The 27,767-nt window shown below is 38.0% G+C and overlaps 1 protein-coding gene across 1 annotated transcript; it reads right to left on the bottom strand.

Annotated features, from left to right (window-relative positions):
* Window positions 1-1,262: 1,262 nt before the first annotated feature.
* LOC103565912 (E3 ubiquitin-protein ligase TRIM22-like) lies at window positions 1,263-17,814 on the bottom strand. The gene is made up of 8 exons (XM_008542112.2): window positions 17,514-17,814; window positions 12,710-13,201; window positions 12,047-12,142; window positions 11,192-11,422; window positions 4,455-4,477; window positions 3,131-3,231; window positions 2,801-2,827; window positions 1,263-2,550 (listed from the first exon to the last, which is right to left on the bottom strand). The coding sequence occupies exons 2-8, from the start codon at window positions 13,130-13,132 to the stop codon at window positions 1,955-1,957; spliced, it is 1,497 nt and encodes a 498-aa protein (XP_008540334.1). The 5' UTR covers window positions 13,133-13,201; window positions 17,514-17,814; the 3' UTR covers window positions 1,263-1,954.
* Between the last annotated feature and the right edge of the window lie 9,953 nt (window positions 17,815-27,767).

Genomic DNA, 27,767 nt, shown 5'->3' with positions numbered 1-27,767 from the left:
TCACAGAAAAAAATTGATCAACACCAATCTGGATCAGTGCTCATATGCTAGGTAATGAGAAATTTATTACAAATATTTCATTATTAATTCTCATAATATCCCTATCAAGTAAGTCTTACTATAGTTATTTCTGATGATAAACTGAATCCAATTAAATTTAACTTAATAAGGGCCAGTAATTAGCAACATCACTAGATAACAAAGTTCTATCTGACTTCAAAGTCCAGGCTATTAAGTATCCACAGTGTTCACCCTCTATATCATGTCAACTGCAAGAGAACCCTGGTCATGGAGTAATTCATCCTGGTTTTAGTCATTACCATGACTTGTTCCTGCTTCATTAAAGGCTATATAGATTGAGCATATCAACCTCTATTTCACAGCACCCAAGATTTTCCCATGATGCTCTCAGCTGCTTCTGCAGATCAGCATTTCTTGGGTTCTTACTCTTACCCCACATCCTAGAGACTCTGGCTCCTACTTAGGGATGTACTGCAGAGAGGGGCACCCCTGCTGGAGAAACACAGAACTAATTCTAATCCAGCCTTCTCCACTTATTAGCCATGGACACTCAGGAATATCTCATAACTTATATATTCTTTTAACCACCTGATAGGATTTCCTCCTTCTTATGACATTTTTGAAGATTAACTGGGATAAAAATCCCCTATTTATATACATTTATACACATAATTATATATGTGTGTGGGGGTGTGAGTGTAAGTATGCATGTGTATGTATATAGCATTCCCTGCCCAGGTACTTTCTATTGTCACCTCCCTGTATCTTTATGAATGCTCTCTGCATCAGGCTGCCCTAGTTTATAATACATACTTCTCTAGGAAAATTTGTGCCTTTGCTATCCTGGGTAAGTCTATCCCTCATCCTGAATTTGAAACCGGTTAAAAAAGAAAAGAAAAGTACATAATATTACATGTATGGTATATACTCAACTGTTTTACCAGAAGGAAAAGGCCTGAACACCAGAAGCCTGCCCCTTATAGGAGTAGCTGTTCCTAGAAATGGCTCCCTCTGCTGAACATATTTTGGAAACATACTTTTGCAGTATTCTAACTGATTAATAATAAAGGAGCTTAAAAACAATCCCAGCCTTAGCATAAAAAGTTCTATGGAAGAATACCGGAACTGGAGTAGTCTTGACAGTGGAGTCTGGGAAGTTAGGAAATGAGACTTCAGTAGAATCCATTATTCTTCCTCTAAAGGGCACAAACATGTTGCACAGGACATTAACAAAGCTTGCATTTTTCAGTAATTATGAGAGAAAATATTTATTATAATTTACAGGACACTTAGCTGCTTTACATTGAGTGACACTTAGTTTTTCACAAGGATTTAAGAGTTAAGTATAGTTTTAAATCTGAAATTGTATTTTAGGAAAAGGGAACCAGAATTTATTCATCATTACACATCTTTAAAAGAAGAGATAGGATAGGAACTCAAACACTCTGTACACAAAATCTTCACTTTCGGTACATATATGGCTTATGTTTTCCTTTATTTGACTTTCTGATGAACCTAGTATATCCTAGGCAACAAATAAACATGCACCCAAAGACTCCTTAGTTGTTTTTGGTATGTGGAGGGTGATTACGGACTGTCCTAGGTAATGTGCATGGTGGCAGACAGGCTTTGCAAAGTCTCTTCAGATCAATGATAAAGGAAAATATGAAGAAATGGGATGGCAAATGTTATATCAATACTGCTCTGCCTTTAGGAGGAATTATATGCCTTTCTTTGAGAACACAAACAATGGTAAATGAGCATCTCTCATAATGTGAACCAGATACACTGTACAGCCCAAGGATGTGTAAAAGTTTTAAAGCAAAGAAGGGATACGTCAGGAAGAGATGGTGTGAATGGTGCAGATGAGCTCACATATAGAGATGAAACCCAGGACAACGGACACAAGAAATGGGTGAGGGAAGAAGGCGGCTCAGGAGCTTGGTGGACACAGTGTCATGGGAGCTGGACAGTTCCAAGGATTGAAATATGGATAAGAAGGATCAGAAAAGCGACACTTAGAGAACTTGTAGATGAGTGACCCATGGTTTGTGACATTGAAAAATGAGACAGTGCCTCCTTCACAGTCTAGGAAAACCCCAACACGATGGGGAGGAACAGCCATGGAAATAGTCAACACCTTTGGATCAGAGGTGGAAGAGTCCTCAAAGGCATTATACTCTGATTCATTCTGTAACCCTACAACCCAGTAGCCATGTTGAGGTGTGTATCTGGAATAAACATTTGGATGATTTAGATTTGATTCAAAAGCAAACCCAGAACTCTTTTGTCTATTGAATTTCCGTTTGTTACTGCATACCCCCAGGATCCAAGCAGTCTTCCCAGACACATCTACTTCCCAATAATATTTCCCTGAAGAGAAACTTTGACAGCCCAAGATATCAAAAGCAGACAAATCACATGGAAATATATTCCCAAACATAAAAGGGTGCACAACTCTCACTTGTCTCTGATCCGCAGATACAATGATACTTGAAATAGCGTTGATTGGATTCAGCATCACATCAACTGTAGGAAAAATCACAGGGTCGTTAGGAATGTAGAGTACTTGTGTCTTGTGACATTGTGAGGAGGAATATTGGGAACTGACTGGCAAGAACTTGTGTTGATGAGTCAGAGATGAGTAGGACACTTTAGAACCGTTCTATTACGTATGTTTGGAGAAGAACATGAAGCTAAGGTCATGGGGCCCAATAGTTACTACATCTTCTGAAAAGGGATCAGAACATGGAGAATTGAAGACCCTGGAACTTCTTACCCCAGTAGCATTGGATCTCTGTCAGATCTGAAATGACAAAAGTTGCAATGATGTTGTTAGAAGCAAAGGAGTAAACACTGACACCTGTCTTCTCTCTAGAGTGGGGTCAGGGGAGGGGAGCCCTATAAGGCTATGGACTGGTGAATGAGAGGATAAAGCAGACACCTGGCCACTCCTCCTTAGATCTGATCATCTTCAGACAGGATCTCTCTCTCCTTGCCGGGCCTACCTCTTCCCTTTTACCCTAATCTAGAAATAACATCCACTCTCCCATTTTGCCCTGATAGTACAAGAACTCCACACTCACACACTTCTCCTGGCTCTCCTCACCTTTAAACACTTTCAGCATACCACTTAGATCTGGAACTCTGAATGCACGCTTCAGTTTCTTGGAAACCATTTTTGGCTTTTTCAAGGTCCAGGTCTCACTCCTAGAGAAGACAACAATTGATCGTCATACACTTCTGACCTTATGCTTCTCCAAGACCACCTCACCTATCACTCCATTGATGCACTTAAATTCTCTTCACTGAGGAGCTTGAAGAGAGGGGAGAGGAGAGCCCTGACACTTCAACCAGAAGAAATATGCTCATGTCTACCTTTCTATTTACTCTCGGTGTGATCTTAGGAAGGTCTTCCCCTCAAAGAAACTCCAGATTCTTCCTTCTAAAATGGAAAAGTTAACCCCATCCTTTCTACCTGTTAAAAATAATATAAAACTAGATGAAATAATGGTGCCTTTAAAAGGTATTTGATGTTTCTAAAAGAAGTATTTGATACAAAAATAAGTCACTGTCATCTCAGTGGTTCTACCAGGGGAAGGCCAGAGATGTGAGGTCCTAGGCAGATGGTCAGTAGAGAGTCTCCAGAACCTGGCTACCAAGGGGTTTAGGTTATCAAGTGTGGCTCTCCTGTGTTAAAAGTTTGAAGAGTCTCAAAAGCCTGTTATCCCAGTACAGATGCCCAGAGATTAACATTTGAGGGGACATTCTCTTGGGAAATATTAGAAACATTTGGAAAAGAAGAAGTTATGATGACCAAATTATTGGTGGCCTGAATTTTATGTGTTTTGGAAGACCTTGGTAATGCCAGGTATGTAGTCAACTTTAGACACAGGAAAACCATTTTTGCCATGAGATGCTAAAGTGTTCAAGAAGGGATTAATTATTGGTACCAGGACCAAACCCACTATTCCCCAAGACTTGTCTATTTTCTGGAAATATGAAGAAAACCACCCTCAAAGATCTTGTTTTTTCCATTCTCAAGAAGAAAAGTAAATTCCCTTCTGGCATATTTGGGGACCTGGTAGATAAAGTGGACAAATTCCTTCTCGTGATAAGATACACACCTAAGAAATATAGAAACAAGAGCTGAGGCAGAGACAGATTGACTAAAATGAGTGAAGTCATAGAGTTCTGATATAGCAACACCTCATTTCTAATGCTTCTATTTGCCCTAATTCTGTGACCACCCACCACCCAAATTTCCTACCATTGACAACTGTAATCTGTGATCAGCAGTTTGAAACAATATCATACCCAAATTTCCCAGCTCTGTGATTTCTTTTTGAATTGTGATTAATCTCATGATAAAACTCATGACTACAGTTCTGCCTTCACACAAAAATGGACCATACCTGGTCTTACATACATACCTTCTTATGAGGTTGTTCACATCCTGGGGAGAAGAGAGACAACATGAGCTAAGCATAGAATTGTTAGATTTACAAAATAAAAATGGCTACTTAAATTTTAATTTTGGAAAAATAACAATATGCTTTAGTATAATCATGACCTCTGCAAAATATGATATCCTTTTACTAAGAGATGATGTGTCATTTATCTGAAATTCAAATTTAACTATACATTCCATATTTTTCCTGGCAACCTTGAAGGATGTGAAGCCCTCCTACCTTACAAAGTTTTACCCAACTTTCTCCTCACATCCCTAGCACTCTTTGATTTGTTAAATAAATTGATGGTCAGAATATGGGGGATGAAATGTAGAGATGAGACCCAGACCAACCATCCTTGAGGACTCATGTGAGGATGTTAGAAAGATGCTTGAAGTATGTGAAGATGGGATATATTTAATAGGAAGAGGTCTATTATTGTTTTAACTACATTTATGAGTAGACTTTATTAATTCATTATGCTTTTATTTATTCTAGAGACAAATAAGGTGAAATATACTATTTGCCAGACATCATTCCAGGCTCTGGGGAATCAAAGATGAATAATTCATAATAGTCCTCAAGAAGTATATATTGTGTTGCTGCAGGTACAAAAAATAAGCACTTTGTGTAAATGTTTCTCTGGCTGCCCTCTACTTACTGTATACTCCTCCTACATACTGCCTATAGGTGATCTCATCAGATATTAAGTATGAAATAAGCCACAGGAACCAGCACCTAAAAAAGTTTAAAATGTAACCTATTATTTGCGAACTATTTACATGCCATTGTCTAGAATCTTACTAATTTCCCTTTGATCACTGTCTTAGTAACTACAGTATCTTACCCTAAATTCCAAATTGTACAATCCATATCCTCAACTTCTTTTAGCCATCTTCTTTACCCTATCATAACCATTACATACTTTATTTTTTTGAACAGAAATGTGCCAATATATTTGGTATTCTCTTCTCCACCCTCATTCCTTGTACACCACAGACTTGACTACTAGTTGACTCTACATCCTCAGGAAAAGTTTTATTTTCTGTAGTAGGCTTTTTAAAGTATTATTATTATTATTGTATATGACAAAAATCCAACTAAAACTGACTTAAATTTAAAAGAAAGAAGAAGAAATTGAGGGGGCAAGTAGAACTTCAGTCATAGCTACATATTTAAGTGAAAATGTTGTCATCAGAATCTGTTCTTTTTTCTCAAAATTTTATTTTCTATCTGCTACATTGACTTTCTTTTCAGATTTTATATGGCATCAACTTGAATGTCTTGGTTTAAATGGTAAACTCTGGTATTTTACCCCACAGAAAAAAGAATTTCTCTTTCTAGTCATGACAGTAAAATTCTAAGACATACAAATCATTGACCTGAATTGGGTCAATGATTAAATGATAAAAATAATTACTGCATCAGAGGTAAACAAATGGGAATCATATATGCCAATTTACCTAGAGTTGAGAAACATACACTCTCCTGATGCTACTGATTTTATCAACCATAATCAACTACATGGACTGAGTGTTGAGATAATTCCACAAAGGATAATTCAAGAGGTTGTTACAAAAAACATAAAAAGATATTTGAATTGAGATTGGACAGACAAACAAAAGTCCCATGCAGTCCACCCTTTACCTGACTGCCACCTCCTCACTCTATTTACCAAATTATATTTTTTAATGGCTAAATATATTACAATGGTTATAATAAAATTAAAAATGGATGACTTACATCATATATAATTTATAACAAAATCAATTAAAGATTTAAAACTATAAAATTGTTGGAAGGAAACATAGAGTAAACTCTTCATGATATTGGATTTGTTAATAACTTCTGAGATACAACACAAAAAACAAAGGCAATAAAAGAAAAATAGATAAATTGGATCTCACAAAAGTAAAAAGTTTTGTGCATCAAAGGACATTCTGAAGAGAGTGAGAGACAATGCACTGAAAGGGAGAAAATATTTGCAAATCATATATCTGATAAGGTATTAATATACAGAATATACAAAGAACTCCTACAACTCAACAACAGTCAAAAAACAAACAGCCCAATTCAAAGAATGGGGAAAGGATTTGAATAGATATTTCTCCAAAAAGATATACAAATGTCCAATAAACATATGAAAAGATGGTCAGCATTATTGGTCATCAGGGAAATGTAAATTAAAACCACAATGAGATACCACTTCATACTCTGTAGGATGGCAAAAAACTCATAAAAAGTAATAAGCGTTTCTGAGGATATGTAGAAATTGGAACCCTGGTCCATTCATTGCAGCTATGAATGTAAAATGATGTGGCCACTATGGAAAACAGTTTAATGGTTCCTCAAAAAGCTAAACAATTACTTTTACGATCTATCAATTCCACTCCAAGGTTCATATGCAAAGGAATTGAAAGCAGGGACTCAGATACTTTTATGCCAATGTTCATTGCAGCATTATTCCCAATAGCCAAAAGGTGGAAACAACCCATGTCCATCAACAGATGAATAAATAAACAAAAGGCCCCATATACACACAATGGGAAATTATGCAGCCATAATAAGGAATGAAGTTCGTAAACATGCTACGGTAAAGATGAAGCTTGAAAATATTATGCTAAATGAAATAGGCCAGAGAAAAATGGACCAGTATTGTGTGATTCCATTTACAGAAGTACCTAGAATAGGCAAATTCATATAGGCAGAAAGTAGATTAGCAGTTATTAGGAACTGGAGTCAGGGGGAATGGGGAGTGGGGAATTATTACTTAATTTCTACAGCAATTATCAATTCAATTGATGAAAAAAATTTAGGAGTCAGTAGTGGCAATTTTTGCACAACACTGTAAGTGTAATTAATGTACTTTAAAATGGTCAAAATGACAAATTTTATGTTATATGTTTTACCACAATTGTTCTAAAAATTTAATAATGTAATATACCAAACACTATTGAATTTTGCACTTTAAATGAATGACTTGTATGATATGTGAATTATATCTCAATAAAGTTACTAAAATAAATGGATATGAGCCCTTTTCTAGGGTAAAAGATCTAAACTGTCATCTATTCCTCAACTCTACTTTTAAGCCCAGCATTTCTGTCATTTTCATCCGTATCAGTCTAAACCCAGCTCCTCATGGTCCAGCAAGCAATGTATATATGATAAAATGATTCATTCCAAACATTGCCAAAAAATAGTCCAGATTACAGAGAAACTGTCATCTGAACTCCTGGTTGGCAAAACTGGGGAGTAAAGACCACTAGCCTGTTACACGTTATAACAATTTGAAGAATTGCCAAAACTGAAAAAGTTTCTTGATTGGCCCACACGTCTGCCTCAGCTCTACTCCTGTCAGTAGTGGTGCATGGCCCTACCCAAGAGGAAAGTTGTAGAGAATTTCCAATATGTGACCATAGCTTTCCAACAAGTACAGTCTGGCAGGTTGCATATTAAAGTCTGTATATTGCCTCAAGAATGGAACAATTACAGGCATCATTTCCCACAATTGTGATTCACCTTTCCCAACTAAAAATATTGTGTGATTTAACTTTTTGTATGGCCAATTATATGAGCTATAACAAAAACTAGAAATCTCTTCCAGTAGACAGATTTGTATCCAAGAGTTTAACTTATTTGTTAGCATGTGGACATTATCCTAGAGTTCATTTAAAACAGGTTATCAGCCCCTTTCCCTAATCTGCATTCCAATGAATAGGCATTAATAGCGTATTCTTGTGCCCCTATCTCAGGTAGGAAGTTGACCATTTCACCTTTGTATGACTGCTTTGTCAGTCTCTGGCTCTTCATTAGTCCCAGTCATAACTCATGCTGTGCTTTCATCCTCTCTGACTTTGCTGGCACTAATTTTAGCTTGGAATTGAAAAGCTGGGCTATGCTGTGAAAAGAACCAGCCTCTATTAGCAACTTCAACTGGAATTTCTCAGTCCTATGGGTCATTACTAAAGGCTAAACAAAATAGCCACACATCAAGTCAACAGTCCCACTGTACAATAAGTGATTGTGTAAGAGCTGCCTCGCTTCCATCTTCCATTTGTAGCCCAATAAATACAGGGAATCATTTACAAATTACTCAGCATTGTGTTTATTTCAAATGACCAAATACAAAATCAAACAGGCTTGATCAGAGAGAAATGAAAGTAGATTGTGCTAAAACAAATAAATGAAATATCCAGTAATCTATCTGACTCCAGGAATAGCAGATCTGATGAATTCAAATGATCACAGTGGTGTGCTATTTATGAGCTTATGCATTTCTGTGTTAGTGTCACTCTGAGGTTTCATGTGGTCATCCCTAGACAACTGAATATTACTTTTGAATAATTTTAATGGGAAAATGTCACATTCATAAATATGAAATAGAGAAAGAAGAAAAGCATAAAATAAGAATTTATTAGATCAGATAAGAAGAAACTGAAAAAGGAAAGAAAAAATAAGGGAAATAAAAGAAACAATATCAGAAAATAAGCAAAACTGGATTTATTTATAGATGACATGATCCGGTATGTAGAAAATCTCAAGGAACATGCTGATGGGATTCAGGGCAGGCCCCAAGATGCTCCCCTCTGGTATGTGGATTATTTTGAGCTGAAAACAATAAAGGCTCAGACTCAGGAAGAACATTAAACCTTTCCCCGCTAACCACTTAAAAGAAATTTAAAATGAAGGGCTAGGCCCAGGACAGTCCATCACCATAGATAATTCTGGGTTTTGGTGTCCTGGGAGTCTCCTTGCTAAGCCCACTCTTATCAAAGTTCTATTTACCAAACATCTGCTTTTCCATTTCCATGTGAGTTGCCTTCCTCCCCTTTAAAGTCCCAAATCACTACCCCAAATGTCCTCCTTGTCTGTTGCTGAAGATACTTAAACAGGCAGCCTCGGCCAGTTGGCTGAGTTACTCAGTTTCTCCTGAGTTCCTCCCATGTATACATGTTATTAAACTTTGTTTGATTTTCTCCTGCTAATGTGCCTTTTTAATCATTTGACCAGCCATGAGAACCTTAAGGAAAATGAGAGGAGGATTCTCCCACCTCCCAGACAACACACATACACACTAATAAAACTAGCAAAATAGCTTAGGAATATTGTGCAATACAAGATCAATATAAAAATCTATTGTATTTTTTATTACTAGCAGTGAAAAATACAATAAGAAATTAAAATATTTATTTATAGTAGTTTCAAAAATAATCAACTCAAAAATTGAAGATAATAAGTAAAAGACTTTTGTGCTGGAAATTACAAAATATTGCTGATAGAGTTTAAAGAAAACCTAAATAAATGGAGAGATTTTATTAGGATGACAACACTCCTTGAATTGTTCTTTAAATTCCATACAATGCCTATGAAAATCCCAGCAGGCTTTTTAACAAAAATGAACAAGACACCTCAACATTTTCATGGACAATTCAAAGCACCCAGGGCAGAGTTTCTCAACTTTGGCACTACTGGCGTTCTGACCAAGATGATTCTTCATCATGGAGTCTGCCCTGTGCATTGGAGAATTAGCAGCATCTCTGTCCTCTACCTACTAGATGGCAGTAGCATTCTCCAAATGTTCCCTGATGCCAGGGTGGTTAAATTGTTCCCACAGAGAGCAATAGACTTAAATAAAAAATATTTCAAAATAGAATTGAATAAAATTGTTTCAAATTTTTTTCAAACAATTTTGGAAAAGAAGAACAAAGTTGGAAGACTTACCCTAACAATTTCAAAGTTTTGTAGGAAGCCACAGTAATCAAAAGCTCAAAAAATTATTGCCAGAAAAGACATATAGATCCATGCAGAAGATTGATAATCCAGAAACAAATCCTTACATTTACAGCAAACTGATTTTTAACAATGGTGCCAAAATCAATCAGTGGAGGATAGGAAAGTTTTTTCAACAAATTTTGAACTGAATTGTTCATGGTTTAACAATCATGAACAAAAATTCTTGGATTTTATAATGTGTAAGTAATACAGCAAGAAATATTGCTTTTTTGTAAGGCAGAGGTAAAGATCCAGCAAATGAAAATTGATTACCCCAGTATTGGAACAAAAGTTAAGTAAAGAAACTCTTGTTCAGCTAACAAAGGAGAACGGCAAGAAATAAAGCAGAGAAAATTTGAAATTTCCTGAATTTCGCAACATACTTCACACCTTAAGATCACAGGTACACTGCTATTGCCATAGAAAAAAGTTTAACATTCATGCTAGGCACACCTCATCCATCAAGTCTCTACAGGTTTGCCCCCCCATCCCTCTCCAGCCAACACAAACACACAGAAGAACACATGCACATTCATACATGCACATCTCTCACTCAGGTATCACATAGTCTAGCCTCACATTTTTCACTCCTCAACAATAAAAAAATCAGACATAAACAAAGATTCATGTTGTTTGCTTGTAACTAAGTTTAGTGAAGAGAGGCCTTATAAATACTAGCTAATGAGAGCCTATAAAAATCTTCTCTCCTAATTTTTGCACTCTCTTTTATAAATTAACAACCATGGGAATTTCCCTTCCCATTTGCACATTGAATTATTCCTATGAGCCCTGAAATGAATGACAGAGAAGAGGCACTGAAGGGCCAAAGGAACCTTTTAACATCATCAGGAGGAAGAAAGTGCATGGACCCAGAAGGGAAGAAACGTTAAGTCTCTGTGTTTTCCCCCAAATCTTCTATGTAGGAGCTCAATCCCAAGGCTTACCTGGAGTGTGTCTATTGATGATACACACGTCTGACGCTCCAGCTCTGCGATGAGCTCTTTAATGTACTGACTCTGTTGGACCAGCTGGTCTTTAGCTGCTACCAAGTTCTCCAGCACAGTCACCTCATCTTCCTCCAGCTTTCGCAGCTCCTTCTGCTCCAAACTGTCCAGGATGCCTCTCATTTCATTAAACCCTTTCAGAATCCTCTGTCTCTCAGTCTGCATATGATTCTTTGGGAATGAAAAGAGAAAGAAACCGTCAGTTGTGTGGGCCTGGGAGCCAAGGTAAGAACCCTTTTCCTCAGGGAGTTCCAGTAATAGGAGGTGAAATCAATGAGCAATTCCTGGGAAAGCCATTTTTCCTGCTGTTTTCCCCTGAGCTCCTCCCAAACCAATATATTCTCACCTGCTCTATCAAGGTGCATTCTGAGACACAAAGTGACACCCGAAGGAGGCCTGGGTTATAGACACATGTCCTGAATGATCATGCTGCACTGTGTATTAAACCCCTCCACCCATACCTCCTGAGTAAGGAACCCTGGGCCTTTCTCAACGTGTGTTCTGGGAGCGCCAGAGCCTCAAAGTTGATGATGGAAAAGGGACATGGGATTCATGAGTTCTTTTTATATTGCTTCCTTCTATGCTTTTGCCACCAAATACATGGATTCACTTGTGATATGTCTAGTCTCCAGCCCTGAACATCCAACAAAGAAGGAATGAAATGAAGACTAATCAAATGTCTTCCACACACATTCATTCTGAGGTAATAAAGAGAAAGGAGCCTCTGTGTGATTGGACCAAAGTGCTGCCCAGCTTCCTGTCTCAGAACTCCCTCAGGAAAAAATCTCTTCCTGCCTTCCAGGTAGCTCTCTCTTCTCTGACATCAGCTTCCAACTCCTCAGCTTCCTGCTGCTCCTTCTTCAGCTTCTTTAGTGCTCCCTGGAGCTTGTCCTGTGAGAAAGGAATCATCAGAGTCAAGCTATGAGATTTCTCAGCACCCGGAGAAAGGGGGAAGAAATCACGCTCATCTCAGAGGAGAATTAAGTTTACAGAAACAAAACTAAAATTTAGAATCTAGGATGTAGACAAAAATCTTAGGAGGTGAATATACTCTTTAACCCTGGGAGATACAAGTTCATCAAGAATAGTCTCTCTTTCCCTACAATAACTGATCCTGCAGCAAGGAACGTCTTTTCCACTCATTGATACTTTTCTCATGTCCAACCAACCATGTTTCCAAAAAAACCCTTCTGCTGCGAGGGAAAGTCGGAACTTATCTTGGGACACAATTCTCCACTCATCTGACTTTTCTTTGCTGAGAGTTTGTAGTCTAGGCTTATTCTTGAAAGAAATGAATGCAAGCACAGAAATGTCCTTCAAGCCTCAGAGCTGAGCAAAGGGTATGGAAAGGTTGCAGGACTCAGTTCTATGACAACAAGGATAATAAAGTAGGATAGAAAAGTGATGGTTTCAATTTAGATAACATTCTGCCATAACTTCCTCCACCCTGGGGCCTACCTGGATTTCCATGACCGCTTTCTCCATGAAGAATATTTGGTGACCCTGGTGCTCCAGAGACGGCACACAAAGCCTGCAAATGGCCTTCGCATCATTCTTACAGAACAAATGGAGCTTTTCTCCATGGTGCTCACAGAGATCTCTCTTCTGCCACTTGTGTGGGCTCGTGTTGACCTCCCTGACTCTCTCCACTATGGTGGCCAGGTGCGGATTAGGCCGGAGGTTCCCAGGCTGGTATCTTCTCTGGCACACAGGACAGCTGCACTCTCCCCCTAGGTGGATCACTGACTCCTTGATCTTTGCAGTGATGCAGGCTTGGCAGAAGCTGTGGCCACAATCCAGGCTCAGGGGTTCTGTCAGGAGCTCCAGGCACATTGGGCAGGTCACCTCCTTCTGAAGATTTACCTGTGCTGAAAAATCCATTGCAATTCTCCCCTTGCTTCCTCTGGTCCTGACTCCTGGGGCTCTTCTTGCTCACAGTCTCCTGCAGGGCTGGGAATGTTGAAGGGGGCAGGATAAGAAAGGATGAATAGAAAGGATATTGATTGTGCAGAGATTTACAAGAAGACAAAATGTTAATATTCAACAAATAAATGAAAAGAAAGAAGAGGAGCAGATTAGTGACAGAATGAAAAGAGCTCTGTGTCATAATTTCAAACACTTTACTCTTAGTTTATGTTGCATGACAAATTTCACCCCATCAGGGCAATGATTCTTAGTTTCTCTTCTCTGACTGGAGAAAAGGACAAATCTAGGCCCTTGCTACCAAGAACCTTATACAACACATCATTTGTCTGCCTTTTCTTTTCCACCTCAAAATACACGCTCCAGGTAGATATGCTAACCCCACAGTTGCCCCTGGGCCTTTGCACATGCTCTTCTCTCTGCACAGAATTATTTTACCTCTGATATTTGCACGATTCCTTTTTAAAAACAGTTTTATTGAGTTATATTTACATCAAATGCATTTGTTTCAAGAGTACAATGAAATAATTTCTAGTCAATTTATGGAACTGTATAATTATTATCACAATCCAATTTTAGAACAATTCTATCACTTGAAAACAAAGCTAATGCCATGAGCAGTTACTCCCATTCTGAAAGTGAGACTCAGGCAACCACTAATCTCCTTTGTGTTTATATAGATTGGCATTTTCACATCAATTCACGAAAAGGAATCATAATACATGGTCTTTTGAGTCTAAATTCTTCCACTTGGCATACTGCTATTGAGATGTATCTATCCTGCCTCTCTTTCCCTATGGCAAAAACACATCCTCAGTGTTAAAGGCACAAAGTGCACTGCTGCCTCAGAGAGTTTGCACTTGCTTTTTTCACAGCATGGACTGATTCTCACCTGATGTCAGCATGATTCACTCACACATTTCATTCAGTCTCCTTGTACATGTCCTCTTATCAGAAGGACCTGCTCTAACTCACCTACAGAATAACTGCCAATACTATCACTTGCTGTACATTTGCCATATGTCTCTTATTTTTATTACAAATTATATGACATCTTTCTTTAAACGTCTACATCTTCCTCCTAAAAAGTAATCCATTCACAAATCAGGCATGGTTTTGTTCACTATGTATCCTTAGTACCTGGAACAGTGCATCACACATGGGAACACAATGTTTGTTGAATATGTAAAATTAGAACTTTCTCATCTCTCCATTGATGATTAGACCTTTCTTATCAGCTTATCATTTTTTCTTTTCATCAATTAGCAGTTCTCCAATAGCTGAGAAGTGTTTACCTCCACACACTTGTCCCAGACAGAGCCTTCTCCACCCTCAAACTCATTCCCCAAAGGCACCTACAGAAACTGCAAGAACCACAATAGGGAGGTAATTCTCTCATTAACAATTTTATAACAGTTACAACTTACAAATTACTTTGACCTATTTATTCCTTATATAAAAATCCTTGACAAATAAGAGTACTCCCTTTCTTCAGACGTATAAATAGAGTCAAGTGACTTACAGATCATTCTATTTATGGAGATCATTCTATTATAATATGTAGGGTTGGGGTGAACATACCATCCTCGGGATCCTCCTTCAGAGTTCTCTCCACTACTGCACAGATTTTAGCAAAGACAGAGGTAAAGATTGCAAGTACTAAAATTATACCCAATGCTATGGGCATGTAGAAATGCAGAGATCAACACCAACTGGGTGGTTCTGGGGAGTCTTGCATTTGTAGATGTTGGGATTTTACCTTGACGTGGACATAAGGCAGGGATGTTGATAACTGCTAAAGGTGTATGTTTTTAGAGGGAAAAGAAGGTTCATATACTCATAGGATCACACACATGACAGAGATCTGAAGAACATAAATTCCAATGAGGCATCCGCTGGTCACGGGAGAGAAGTCTCAATAAATAAGGGAGATCATAGAGTGGAAAGATAATGTCTATCCTGTTTCAAACATGCTAAGTGCTATTACAGGTTGACTTGTGTTCCCCAAAAAGATATTGATGTCCTAACCCCAAGTAGGTGTGAATGTAAGTTTATTTGGAGATCATGGCTTTGCAGATGATCAAGTTAAAATGAAATCATTAGGGCGGGCCTAAATTCAACACAACAATATCTTTATAAAGAGGGGAAATTTGGACACAGACAGACATGCACATGTGGAGAATCCATATGAGACAAAGGCAGAAGGCAGAGAGATACATGTGCAAATCAAGGGGCACCAAAAATTTCCAGCAAAATACCATAAGCTAGCAGAGAGACATGGAACAGATCCTTCCCATACAACCCTCAGAAGGAACCAACCCTACCTACACCTTTCATCTTGTATTTCTAGCCTGAAGAATTATGAGAAAATAAATTTTATTTAAGTTACCCATTTGTGGTGCCTTTTTATGGCAGCCCTAGAAAATAATATTAATGCTTATTTTTCCTTCATTCATTCTTTATTCTATTATTGAAGAAGCAATATACCATTGAAATTCTCCCCACCTAAGATAGAAAGACAGATACAGAAACAAAATATATGCTCCCCTTTGGAGATGGGACAATGTAGAAGTTTTTACAGTAAGGTATGGACCAACTAGGTCCTGAATTTCCATCTCACTGCTTCCCAATGGTCTGCACAGAGGCTTTCTGTATATGTACAGTTTAGACAAGAAAAATGAATGTTTCTCCCCATTGAGGACAACGTGGAGAAAAAGCTCTCTGAGGGCTTGAGCCAACATCCTTGAAACTTCTCCTGTTCCCTGAGATAGGAACTGCCAATGGGATGGTGGACCTGTTCTCGGCATCCATAGACCTGAGGAAACTCAGAAACATTGCATCTCCTCCACATTCCTCTATACTCAGAGCTCTCTCTTCCGCCACCCTTTAGATTCCAGGGTTTAATCTCCCTCACATTAATGACCCTGTCCCCAGGCACTCTGGCTCCCAGGTCAATTAGTTTCAAAGAAGTCATTTGGTAGCAGAAATCATCTTGAGAAAGCTACCCCTAGTCTTATCTCTTCTCTCACAGTCAGTTCACAGACAATAGTATAGCTCTCACTTCAAATTACAGAATCTTTCACAAAAATTCCAGGAATAGCTTCCCCACTGGTCTCCCCACAACTGTCATTGGTCTCACATAGTCTGCTCTCATCACTGTTCATACCAACAATTAGAATGATTTTTAAAATATACATCAATTTTGTCACTCCTCTGCTCCAATGAATGTCATTCAGCATGAATTCATCTTTATCATAGTCTACTTAGGTGCATATTACACATCTTTTGCTATGGCCTCATCTCTCTCAGCCCACCTCCTATTCCTCCCCAACCCACACTGGTTGCCTTTATGTTCCTTAATCACTCTGGAGAAAAATCCATGTTAAATTCATCATCTCCTTGAAGACTCTGCTCAGAATAACATTCCCACACTGAGACTTAACTTCCAATCTGTTAAAAATTGTGAAGCCCTTTCCCAGGGCTCATAGATCCTTTGCCCCATTACAGCCCTTTCAGTGTATTATTGTTGTTTCTTTGTTGTACTTTTGTACCATAGTGAGTTTCATCTTTTTGCACACTACATTACTCTTTTATGTTTGTTTACTTTTTCTCTCTTGACCCAGAATATAATCTTTTGTAAGCATTTAACTTTTATTGTGTGTTCAGTACATATGAATACAATTTTTTCACCATAGCTGTATGCTTTTGTTCTTGTGAATTTAATCAGAAATACCAAAAATTTTTAGAAATTAATTTCCTCCTATTTATTGAGCCCTGTACTAGAACTGAGTGGATAATATATACCATCTGTGAACCTTGTCCAGGTGTAAGGCACAGACTCATGACCACTGAAAAATGAGAGGAAAAGATGGTACACATCAAAACATATGTAACATAGAAATCAAGGAACAAAATGTTCAGAGGTGAGTTTAAGAGGAGGTTCTTGTTGAGAAATGACAAATTCCTTGTCTTAGCTCTGTGCGAAGAAAAATTGAGTAAGGAGTTGAAGTAATAAGCAAGGGAAAGGTGTTCACCTTCACAGGGTAGATAGTCAACACTACAGAAAATGAAAATAGTGAGGATAACAGCCTGGAGAAATAATGGTCCCTCCAAGAAACAAACATGGATCTTTGTCTTTTTAACCCTCCCCTCTTTAAAGGTCACTCCTTTCCCAGACTCAATGCTCTCCTCCTCTGCCACTTCAGCAGAAACCCTACAAGCTGGCTCTCTTTGTTAATTCAGAGTAGCTTCAGAACCACAAAGTAAACTCACCCAAACACACTCATTCTGTCCCTCCCAAAGACTGCTGCCCTTTGCCCTCACAAACTACCCTACACACCTTTAGGCGAAGTGGAGTAGTCTTGACTTGATGGAGATCAGGTGCAGGATTCACTCTCTAAGACAGAAGCCTCTTCTTGAAGAGGAATTTCCCCACAGGGTTTGGGTGAGAAAGGACAGTTAAATTTGTAGAAGAGAAAATGAAACACAAGAAGTAGAACAGAAACTTAAAAACAAGAAACGAAACCACAGAAGCAGAAAAGAAACTTAAAAGCAATAACAATGGGAGGCTCCAGGTAGGACACCAGCGGAGGGTAATGCTTCAGTATGTTCTAGAGTCTGTACCAGAAAGGCACCCAATCACTGCTTTCTTATTCGTCTCCCAGTTTAGTCCCGCAAAACATTTGAATAGGAAGAATGTGAATTACAATGATACATTATACAGCTTGCCTGAATACTCAGAATTTCAATGCAATCCTATAATTATTAGTTAAGCTTATCCTATATTCAGATCCTAAGCAAGTCATTAGGGATAAAATAATGATCCAGAAAAACTTGGCAGCACCTGACCTCTTGTAATGCAGAGTGTGATGGAAAAAATAATCAGTTATAAAGCCCTGTAAATTAGAGCTGGCACAGTGAGTATTAGTCGCTGTCACTGTGAATGGTAAAAATAAAACTAAAAAAAGTTTCTTGAGTATGAGCCTATTGAGACAATATTTTCACAACATTATTGAATCTTAGAAGTCCATCAGTTAATTATCTGTTTCTGCTCCTTATTCAGGCAGGCCAGAAGAGGAAGGCTTCCAGAGACTAATTGTGGTAAAACTGTGTCAGTGTCATGTTACCCAGCAACCAGGGGGCAGGTGAGAACATGGAGGTTAATAGATGGTGCTGTTCCAGTATAATCTTTCACTGAGCAGCACTCACACCTCCAAAAGTTGTCCACTTTTCCCTGCTTCCTTTGGGAAACATTTGGTCCTTTCTACACCATCAATCAAAAACAGAACTGAAACATTTTATATTTCCTATACGTACTCTCCTGCTCTATTATCTGTTGTGTGCTTGTTCTAACTACATGTTCCAGATGTTACAGTTACAAGATTGTGGAAGCTCCATGACATGGGTCCCTGACAGACAGAAGGGCAGAGCTCACCAATCTTCACACGTTAGCTAATGTGAAACATGTAGGGCACTGAGAAGTGGATGTTTTTCCAGTTAAAACACAGATATCTTGGTACTGTTTGTAACCCTCAGAAGAGTAAGCTAACCTTTTCTCATACACTCTTCTTGATTCACTTATATATATGAAGTAGGAACTGAAAATTATGTAGACATAATTTCTGAGCCATATTGACAGTTGCAGTTTCTTGGGTAGGAACAAAATTTGTTCTAACAATAAATCAACTCATGGTGCTTTTCAAATGCAGTGATAATCTTCCACATTTTATATAAATTGCATATTTTTCTTTATCATCTTTGTTATCACATAATACTGTCAATGAGTATCTCTAGTCATCCAGCCGTGTGCCCAACAACAGTAAGTTATCTGAAGGCAGAAAGGGACCTTTGCTATGTTGTTTCATTTTGTCTCAGCTCTATTACAAAAGGTTCTACGTAGGGAGTGATATCTAAATAGAAAGGCATGCAGTTCTATAACTGTAGATATCATTTTAACTACATTGAACACATTGATGATAATCATGGTTATATTCTATTCTTCTCCTTATAATCATCATAATTGGTATGCTACATAATGAAATTCTGCAATGAGTATTACCATTTATATTTACACGTGAACTCCCTTGACAAATTTTAACTAATAACTTCTCATATCTTCTCTGCCTTGTTCCTAAGATTGACTCAGATACCTATGCAATACCCGTTGTTTCATCTATCTACATCACCACACTCTAACCACATTACTTCCTGTGCCCTGTGGTTTTTTCAGACTGTAAACAGTAAAAAAATCGTGGCCCAACATGGGAGATCTTGCATAACTCCTCTCCAACAGGATATATAGAGACTTAAGGAAACACAGAGCCCTAAGGAGGATTTATTATTCCCTGGGCCCTCGGAACGCAATAAGCTAGAACTTAGACCTTGGTAATGTGGTTAGCTCAGGGATAGACTTTGGGTGGGGGGAGAAGGAGCACGCTTCCTTCAGGTTTCCTTTTGGCCCACATTTTCTTGTGTCCTGGCAAGCTTGATTTCCTCACTGGCTTCACTCCATCTTAAATCTAATGTCTCAGAGGAGGTTCCCAGGACATCAGTGGAACTCTCCCTGCCCTCCCATCCTCTTTTAGGCCTATGATTCCCTCCTACATTTTCCAGATGAATATTTTATAATAGCTTCTCAGACAAGCTTAAAAACATCAGGTTTTCTACATACCTGCAATTTTTAAATTATAAGTTGACCCAAGGCTTAACGGCACAAAACTGCCATATCTCAACTTATTGAAAAATAGGTACCGAGTACTGGGTCTTGAGTTTTGGAAGAAAGAGTTCTTGGAGGCTAAGGAGAAGGGATCCAGAACAGCCAGCTTGTATACCCCTACTGCCAAACAGATCTCTCTGTTCACATTCCAGAAGAACTTGTACCTCATACAAGCATCTCACAGAGAACCCATTAGTTATCTGGGTCCCAGGACATGAGGTCAGATGAGAGATTCAAAGGGAAAAAAGACTATAGGCGTGCCTTGCTTTATTTTGCTTCACAGATATTGTGTTATTTTACAAATTTAAGGTTAGTGACAACCCTGTATTAAGCAAGTTCCTCGACCCCACTTTTCCAACAGCATTTTCTTGCTTTGTGTCTCTGTGTCACATTTTGGTAATTCTCACAATATTTCAAACTTTTTCATCATTATTGTATTTGTTATGGTGATCTGTGATCAGAGATCTTTGATGTTACTATTTTCATTGGTTGAGGTGCCATGAACTGAACCCATATAAATCAGTGAGATTAATTGATAAATGTTGTGTGTGTTCTGACTGCTCCACCAATCAGCCATTCCTCCAACTTTCTCACTCTCCTCAAGCCTTCCTATTCCCTGATACACGACAATATTGAAGTTTAGCCTGTTAATATCCCTAAAATGACCTCTAAGTTTCAAGTGAAAAGAAGAGAGACACATGTCTCACTTTAAATCAAAGGCTACAAATTATTAAGCTTAGTGAGGAAGACATGTCGAAAGCTGAGACAGGTTGAAAGGTAGGCCTATTGTACCAAACAATTAGCCAGGTTGTGAATGTAAAGAAAAAGTGTTTGAAGGAAATTAAAAGTGCTACTCTGTGAACACACAAATCATAAGAAAGTGAAACAGACATTGCTGATATGGAGAAAGTTTTCGTGGTCTGGATAGAAGGTCAAACCAGCCACATTTCCTTAAGCCAAAACCTAATCCAGAGCAACGTCTTAACTCTCTTCAATTCTACAAAGGCTGAGAGAGGTGAGGAAGCTGCAGAAGAAAAGTTTGAAGCTAGCATATATTGATTCTTGAGGTTTAAGGAAAGAAGACCTCTCTATAACAAAACAACCTTATATTGGAAGAAGATGCCATCTAGACTTTCATAACTAGAGAAGAGAATTCAATGACTTGCTTCAAAGCTTTAAAGGACACTCTGACACTCTTGTTAGGAGCTAACGCAGATAGAAATTTTAAGTTGAACCAATGCTGATTTACCATTCTGAAAATCCTAGGTCCCTTAAGAATTATGCTAAATCTACTCTGCCTGTACTATATAAATGGAACAACAAATCCTGGATGACAGCACGTCTGTTTACAACATAGTTTCTTGAGTATATTAAGCCTATATATATGAGACCTACTGATCAGAAGAAAAGATTCCTTTCAAATTACTGCTTATTGACAATGCATCTGGTTACCCAAGAACGATAAGAGATGCACAAGATTACTGTTTTCATGCCTGCTAACACAACATCCATTCTACAGCCCATGGATCAAGAGGTAATTTCAATGTTCAAGCCTTGTTATTTAAGAAATATATTTTGTAAGGCTTTGGCTGCCATAGATAAGATTACTCTGATGGATCTTTGCAAAGCATATTGATGTGACAGAATTGCTGCTATCTCCTCATAAAACTTTAATGGATGAGCAGCTGATTCCTATGGATGAGCAAAGAAAGTGGTCTCTTGAGATGGAGTACATTCCAGGTGTAGATGCTGTGAAGATTGTTGAAATGACAACAAAGTGTTTAAAATATTACATAAACTGGGTTGATAAAAGGGAAACACAGTTTGAAAGGATTACACCAATTTTGAAAGAAATTCTGTTGGTGGGTAAAGTCTATCAAACAGCATCACATGCTACTGGGAAGTCATTCGTGAAAGGGAGAGTCAATCGAGGTGGCAGATTTCATTGTTGTCTCATTTTAAGAAATTGCCACAGACACATTGACATTCAGCAGCCACTGCCATACTTAGTCAGCAGCTACCAACATCAAGAAAAGACCCTCCACAAGGAAAAAGATTAGGACTTGCTGAAGGCTCAGATGATGGGTAGCATTTTTCAGCAATAAGGGATGTACATTGGTTTTTTTTAGACATAGTGCTATTACACACTTAATAGACTACAGTCTAGTGTGAACGTAACTTTTATATGCACTGGGAAAACAAAAAATTTATGTGACTTGCTTTATTGTAATATTTTCTTTATTGTGGTGGTCTGGGACCAAACCTACAAAATCTACGAGGTATGCCTATAAAAGGACAGTTATGGGATTTATGGGAGGCATGAGAAGAAGTATTAGAGAGAAGAGAGGCTCTTGGACAAGGGAGCTCATCTCCTTTGGTCCTCAAAATCAATTCCCCTACCCTGCTCCTGTGCACGCCACATAAACACATTCACACATACTGAGCCCTCCACTCCCCTCCAGTTGTCAATAAGACTTACAGATCAAAAGTAGACTATACCAAATGTCACGTCTACTGTATATCTCTGCATTAAATGCCTTACTCCATAATATCCTCTTCTCCTTTATGAACTGTGAGAATGAAAAATAGGACAACCACTTTGAAAGAAACCTGGCAATTTGCTATGACATAAAATACACACTAACCTTAAAAACCAATAAATCACCTTATAGTCCTTACTCATGAGGAATGACCTGTTTGTATTTCTAGAAGGCCGGATATAGGATCCCACCAAGCCCTTCAAGAAAAAACACTGTAGAAGCAATTCTTCTCCCTTCTCACTGGGGAAGGAAAAAGGGCTTTTCTTCATTCCTAAGGACTGCCATAGTCTGTCAGCTCACTGGAAAGACTGAGGCTGACCAAGAGAAACAAAAGTTTGGCCTATACTATTGTTGAGAAATCTCACAAAGTACTCTTGACTCTTCCTGTATTGTCATAAATAATAATTTTTTGAAGCTAGGCAAACAGAGAAAAGGATTTCCAATGAAACAGAATTACTTCAAAAATAGAGGAGAATATTAAATTAACTTTTAATTAGCATATTCAGTGAAATAGGCTATTATAATTATAAAATGAAACAAGGCAGCTATGGAGATGATAAGAAAAAATGTTTTACAATGCTAAAATATTTATTGTACAATTAGGTAAAATTCTTTAAAATATCTTTAATTATTTAAACAAGGTATTTTATTACTTAAAACAAAGCAAAGGTAATAATATTGAAACTAAACTAATATGCATTTTTAAATGATTTATTTCAAGTCACAGGTAAAGGGATAAAAAAATAATAGACTCCATTCTGGATCACTGCTTATGTGTTAGGAAACAGCAGCAGTAATTAAAAATATTCTACTGTTTAATTTTCACAATAGCTCATCAAGTAATTTTCATTATGTTTTTCACAAATAAGGATGTGTATCTCATAGATTTTAATTTACTTGATAAGGGCCAGTGTGTGGCAACACTGGAATTGCAATAAAAGTTTCCCTGTGATACAGAAAGAGACATACTGCATGATCTCACTTATATGTAGAATCTAAAATAGTCAAACTCATGGAAGTAGAGAGTAGGATGGTGTTTGTCAGGGGCTGAGGGGAGGAGGAAATGAAGAGATGTTGGTGAAAAGGTACAAAATTTCAGTTATGCAAGATGAATAATTTCTGGAGGTCTAATGTACAGCGTACAGCTAAGGTCTGAATGTTTGTGTCCCACCCCCTCCAATTTTGCATGTTGAAATATGAATGCCTAATGTTCTGGTATTAGAAGACGGGGGCTCTGGGAGGTGGTTAACTCATGAAGGCAGAGAAGTGCCTCATGTGTCATGAATTGGATTAGTGTCTTGATAAAAGAGATTCCACAGAGATGCCTAGCTCCTTTGAATGTGTGAGGATTTTCATCATTCCTGAAGACTGCCATAGTCTACATGGTCACTGGAAGGAGTGAGGCTAAGTAGGAGAAACAAAAGTTTGGTCAGCAACATTGTTGAGCAATCCCACAAAGTACTGTTGACTCTTCCTGTATTGTCATGAATAATAATTTTTTGAAGCTAGGCAAACAGAGAAAAGGATTTCCAATGAAACAGAAATACTCGCAAAGAAAGAAAAGAATATTGTCACCTTTTAATTAGTGTATTCAGTGAAATAAACTATTATAAGATGAGGCAGCTAAGAAGATGATAAAAGTTTTAAAATGCTAAAATATTTCTCTTACAGTTAGACAAAATTTTCTAAAATGTCTTTGACTACTTAAGCAAGTTATTCTATTACATAAAACAAAGCAAAGGTATTAATTTTGAAAGTAAACTAATATGTATTTTTTAAATAATTTATTTCAAGTCATAGGTAAAGGGAATCAGAAAAAAATTAATGGACACCATTCTGGATCACTGCTTGTGTGTTAGGAGACAACAGCAGGTAATTTTCACTTTGTGTTTTTTGCAAATGAGGAAGTGTATCTCTTAGAATTTAGCTTACTTGATAAGGGCCAGTATATGGCAAGACTGGAATTATAATAAAAGTCTACCTGTGATACAGAAAGAGAAATACCGCATGATCTCACTTATATGCAGAATCAAAAACAGTCAAACTCATGGAAGTAGAGAGTAGGATGGTGGTTGCCAGGAGATTGGAGGAGGAGATGAAGAGATGTTGGTGAAAGGGTACACAATTTCAAATTCATATATTGAAATCCTAATGACCAATGTGATGATTTTAGGAGGTGGGGCCTTTGGGAGGTGATTAAGTCATGAAGGCAAGGAAGTACCTCATGTGTCATGAATAGGATTAGTTCCTTAATAAAAGAGATGTCAGAGATCCCTGGCTTCTTCCACCATATAAGGAGACAAGAAGTTGGGAGTCTACAACACGGTAGATGGCCTTCACCAGACTGGCACCCTGATCCTGAACTTCCCAGCATCCAGAATTGTGAGAAATAAATTTCTGTTGTTTATAAGGCACTCATTCTGTGGTAGTATAATGTTACAGCAGTTAACATAAGGTAGTATGTTACAGTAGTGCAAACAGATAAAAACACATGGTGACTAGTTATCAATACTGTTTGTATATCTAAAATTTGCTAAGAGAATATATATCTTAAATCAAATCTTACTATACACAAACACACACATGTGCACAGGCATACACATACTCACAAAATGGTAACTCTGTAGAGGTGATGGATTTCTTAATTAGCTTGATTGTGGTGATCATTTTACAATGTATACATATATTTAAACATCAAACTTTACGCTATAAATATTTACAATTTGTATATGTCCATGTTATCTCAAAGCTGTTAAAAAAACTAAACACAAAACTATGGCTGTGAGACGAACATTTTGTGTGTGTATATCGAAAGCAGAACTGGAGTAATTTTGACAGAGGTATCAAGGACCTGGGAGAAATCATACAAGTTTTATCTTTGTATTATATCTTACATCTGCATGTGAATCCACAGTTATCTCAAGTTTTTTTTTAAATATTGCCAATTTTAGAAAGACTTCTCTAGGCTACAAATGTTCCTTTGATTTTAAATTCTTCATTGAGCTTTTCTTGTAGGTGGCAGACATAGCCCAGGAGGAGCATGACTGAGTTTGGTGTATTCAGCAATCTGTTGGTATTTCTGGAGGACCGGGCATGGGCCTCAAGGGAGATGAGTGCACAGAGGAGAGACTGCAGAACTGGGCAGCAGTCTTATCATCAAGACTCCTTTATATAGGCAAGAGGGTACTAGAAATTTCTCCAGAGTATAAAAATACTACTACATATTTACACATACAAGAAGCAAATGTAGCAGCTTCCCCAGATGCCTCTGGCTTTAAGGTCCTCAAGTATCCTCATTTCCTTCTCTCTCCTGAAGGAGGGCAGGCAGTGATGCCCTCTGTTGTTGCTGATTACAGATTACAGATGTGACCCAGAGGCTGTGACAAAAGGAGCATTGAAGACTTATAATTTCCCAATGTTGAACATCCTCTTATTATTTTGGTCCTATGATGTTGTATGCTTCTCCTTAGAGTAAGTCATTTTTATATTACTCAAATTAATCATTTAACAGAGATTCTAAACATCATTAGCTAGAATTGTAAAACAATTTTTAAATTGTTTACTTATTAGTAATAGACCGCTTTTCATTCACAATTTCATTAGCTGGTATAGATATCTTTTGCCTTTTTTGTGTGTAAAATGATCACATTCTCCTTCTACTGTCATTTTGTTTTTAGTATTTTTATTTGCTTTTCACTTATTTCAAAGAGTAAGTCTCCCCTGTATGAAAGGAGACAGCTGTTTAGAGGCAGGAAGAGGCTGGGATAGCTCCCCAAAGGTGAAATCCTTGCCCACCTTTACGGAAGACCACATACTGCTGCAGTTGCCTTCACCTGTGACACCAGCTAGTGGTAGTTGAGAGTTAATGACTCAGAAGGGAAGGAGCAGGCTCAGGGCAGGGAGGAAGCTGCAAATACCCACCACTGCAACTGCAACAAACACAACACAGCCTTGACATTTTCAGATTTCAAGCCCCATAGCTACAGCACCGCTCTCTCAGTCAGTGAAGAAGATTAAGATATTTTTGTTCTTGTTGGGGCAAAGTGACATGATTTGCTTAACAAACAGGAAGGCCTGTGACATCTGAAACACCTGTGAAGACATGGATGCCACTTTTAACACATCCGTTTACTTTAACTTTCCTACAATATATTAAACATCAAAAATGAACTCATGACACACATTAAACAGATATAGCATAAAATTTATGATTTTATTTAAGAGGACCACTTGGCATACAGTATGTTTAGGAGCAATATATGTACCATTTATTTATCTACTGTGAGGAAGTTTTTACCCTATAACATGAAAATAATAAGAGCTATGTTATTAAGTCTCCAAAATCCTCAGTACTAACTGAAAACACTCAGTGTCTGTGAAGATAAATTTATGTGTCAAGTTGGCTAGGCCTCAGTACCTAGTTTTGGCCAAACACTAGTCTAAATGTTGCTGTAAGGTTATTTTCTTGATGCTATTAATATTTAAACCAGTAGACAGAATAAAGCAGATTGCCCACCATAATGCAGGTGGACCTCATCTAATCAAATGAAAGGCTTAAAAGAAAAAAGACACAAAACTCCCCACCCCCCAAAACAGTAATTCTGCTCCAGACAGACTTCAAACTTGGGCTGCAACATCAACTCTTCCCTGGTTCACCAGCCTGCCAAACTGCCCTGCATATTTTGGATTGTCACCCTCTACAACTGGATAAGTCAATTCCTTAAGATCTATCTATTGATCTATTTACATGTACATCCTATTGGTTTTGTTTCTCTGGAGAACCCTGATTATTAGAGGGTCTAGGAATGTTCCTGTACAGTGTAGTGGCAAAGTGACACTGAGGAGAAAAACAATTGCCACACCTCGCACCTCAGGGAAACAAATGATAGGTACTTGAGCTGGGAAGGTACATGGCACAGCAGAGCAGAGTACATGCTGTACGTGCTGAGATTAAGAACAGACCCAGATTTGGACATCATGGAGAGATTACCACAGGATGAAGAGATTGTACAGCATCATCACAGAGCAAAATGGAATGTCACTGGAATCCCATATTAATGAGTGCAGGATACATGTTTATTTCAATTAAGATCTCAGGTCCCCAAATAGAGAAACTACTGATCACCATCTGGTGATGGCTCTTGATACTGCTGCCTGCATATTGTCTGTTGAAGATTCCACAGGTTGAAGATTTCTTATTCCCTGAGATTCTCCTAAGCCCACTAACACTTTTCACTTCGGATGCGCATCTGCCTCATTAGTGACTCAGTACAGTCCTGAAGCCCCAGAAATAGCAGATGGAGTTATTGCTACTCAGTGGTTTAGAGCTGATGGAGAG

The sequence above is a fragment of the Equus przewalskii genome, chromosome 6 (genome assembly GCF_037783145.1).
Source record: "Equus przewalskii isolate Varuska chromosome 6, EquPr2, whole genome shotgun sequence".
NCBI lineage: Eukaryota > Metazoa > Chordata > Mammalia > Perissodactyla > Equidae > Equus > Equus przewalskii.
This window is presented reverse-complemented; position numbering and strand designations above follow the sequence as displayed.

What these genes read in the sequence shown, in the direction of transcription:
- LOC103565912 (XM_008542112.2), bottom strand. Translation starts at nt 13,132, where the DNA reads ATGGATTTTTCAGCACAGGTAAATCTTCAGAAGGAGGTGACCTGCCCA. An exon ending in AAGAGAGAGCTACCTGGAAG is followed by an intron (nt 11,423 to 12,046) that starts GCAGGAAGAGAT and finishes TCATTCCCAAAG; the next exon opens with AATCATATGCAGACTGAGAG. An exon ending in GTGAACAACCTCATAAGAAG is followed by an intron (nt 3,232 to 4,454) that starts GTATGTATGTAA and finishes TGTCTTCTCTAG; the next exon opens with GAGTGAGACCTGGACCTTGA.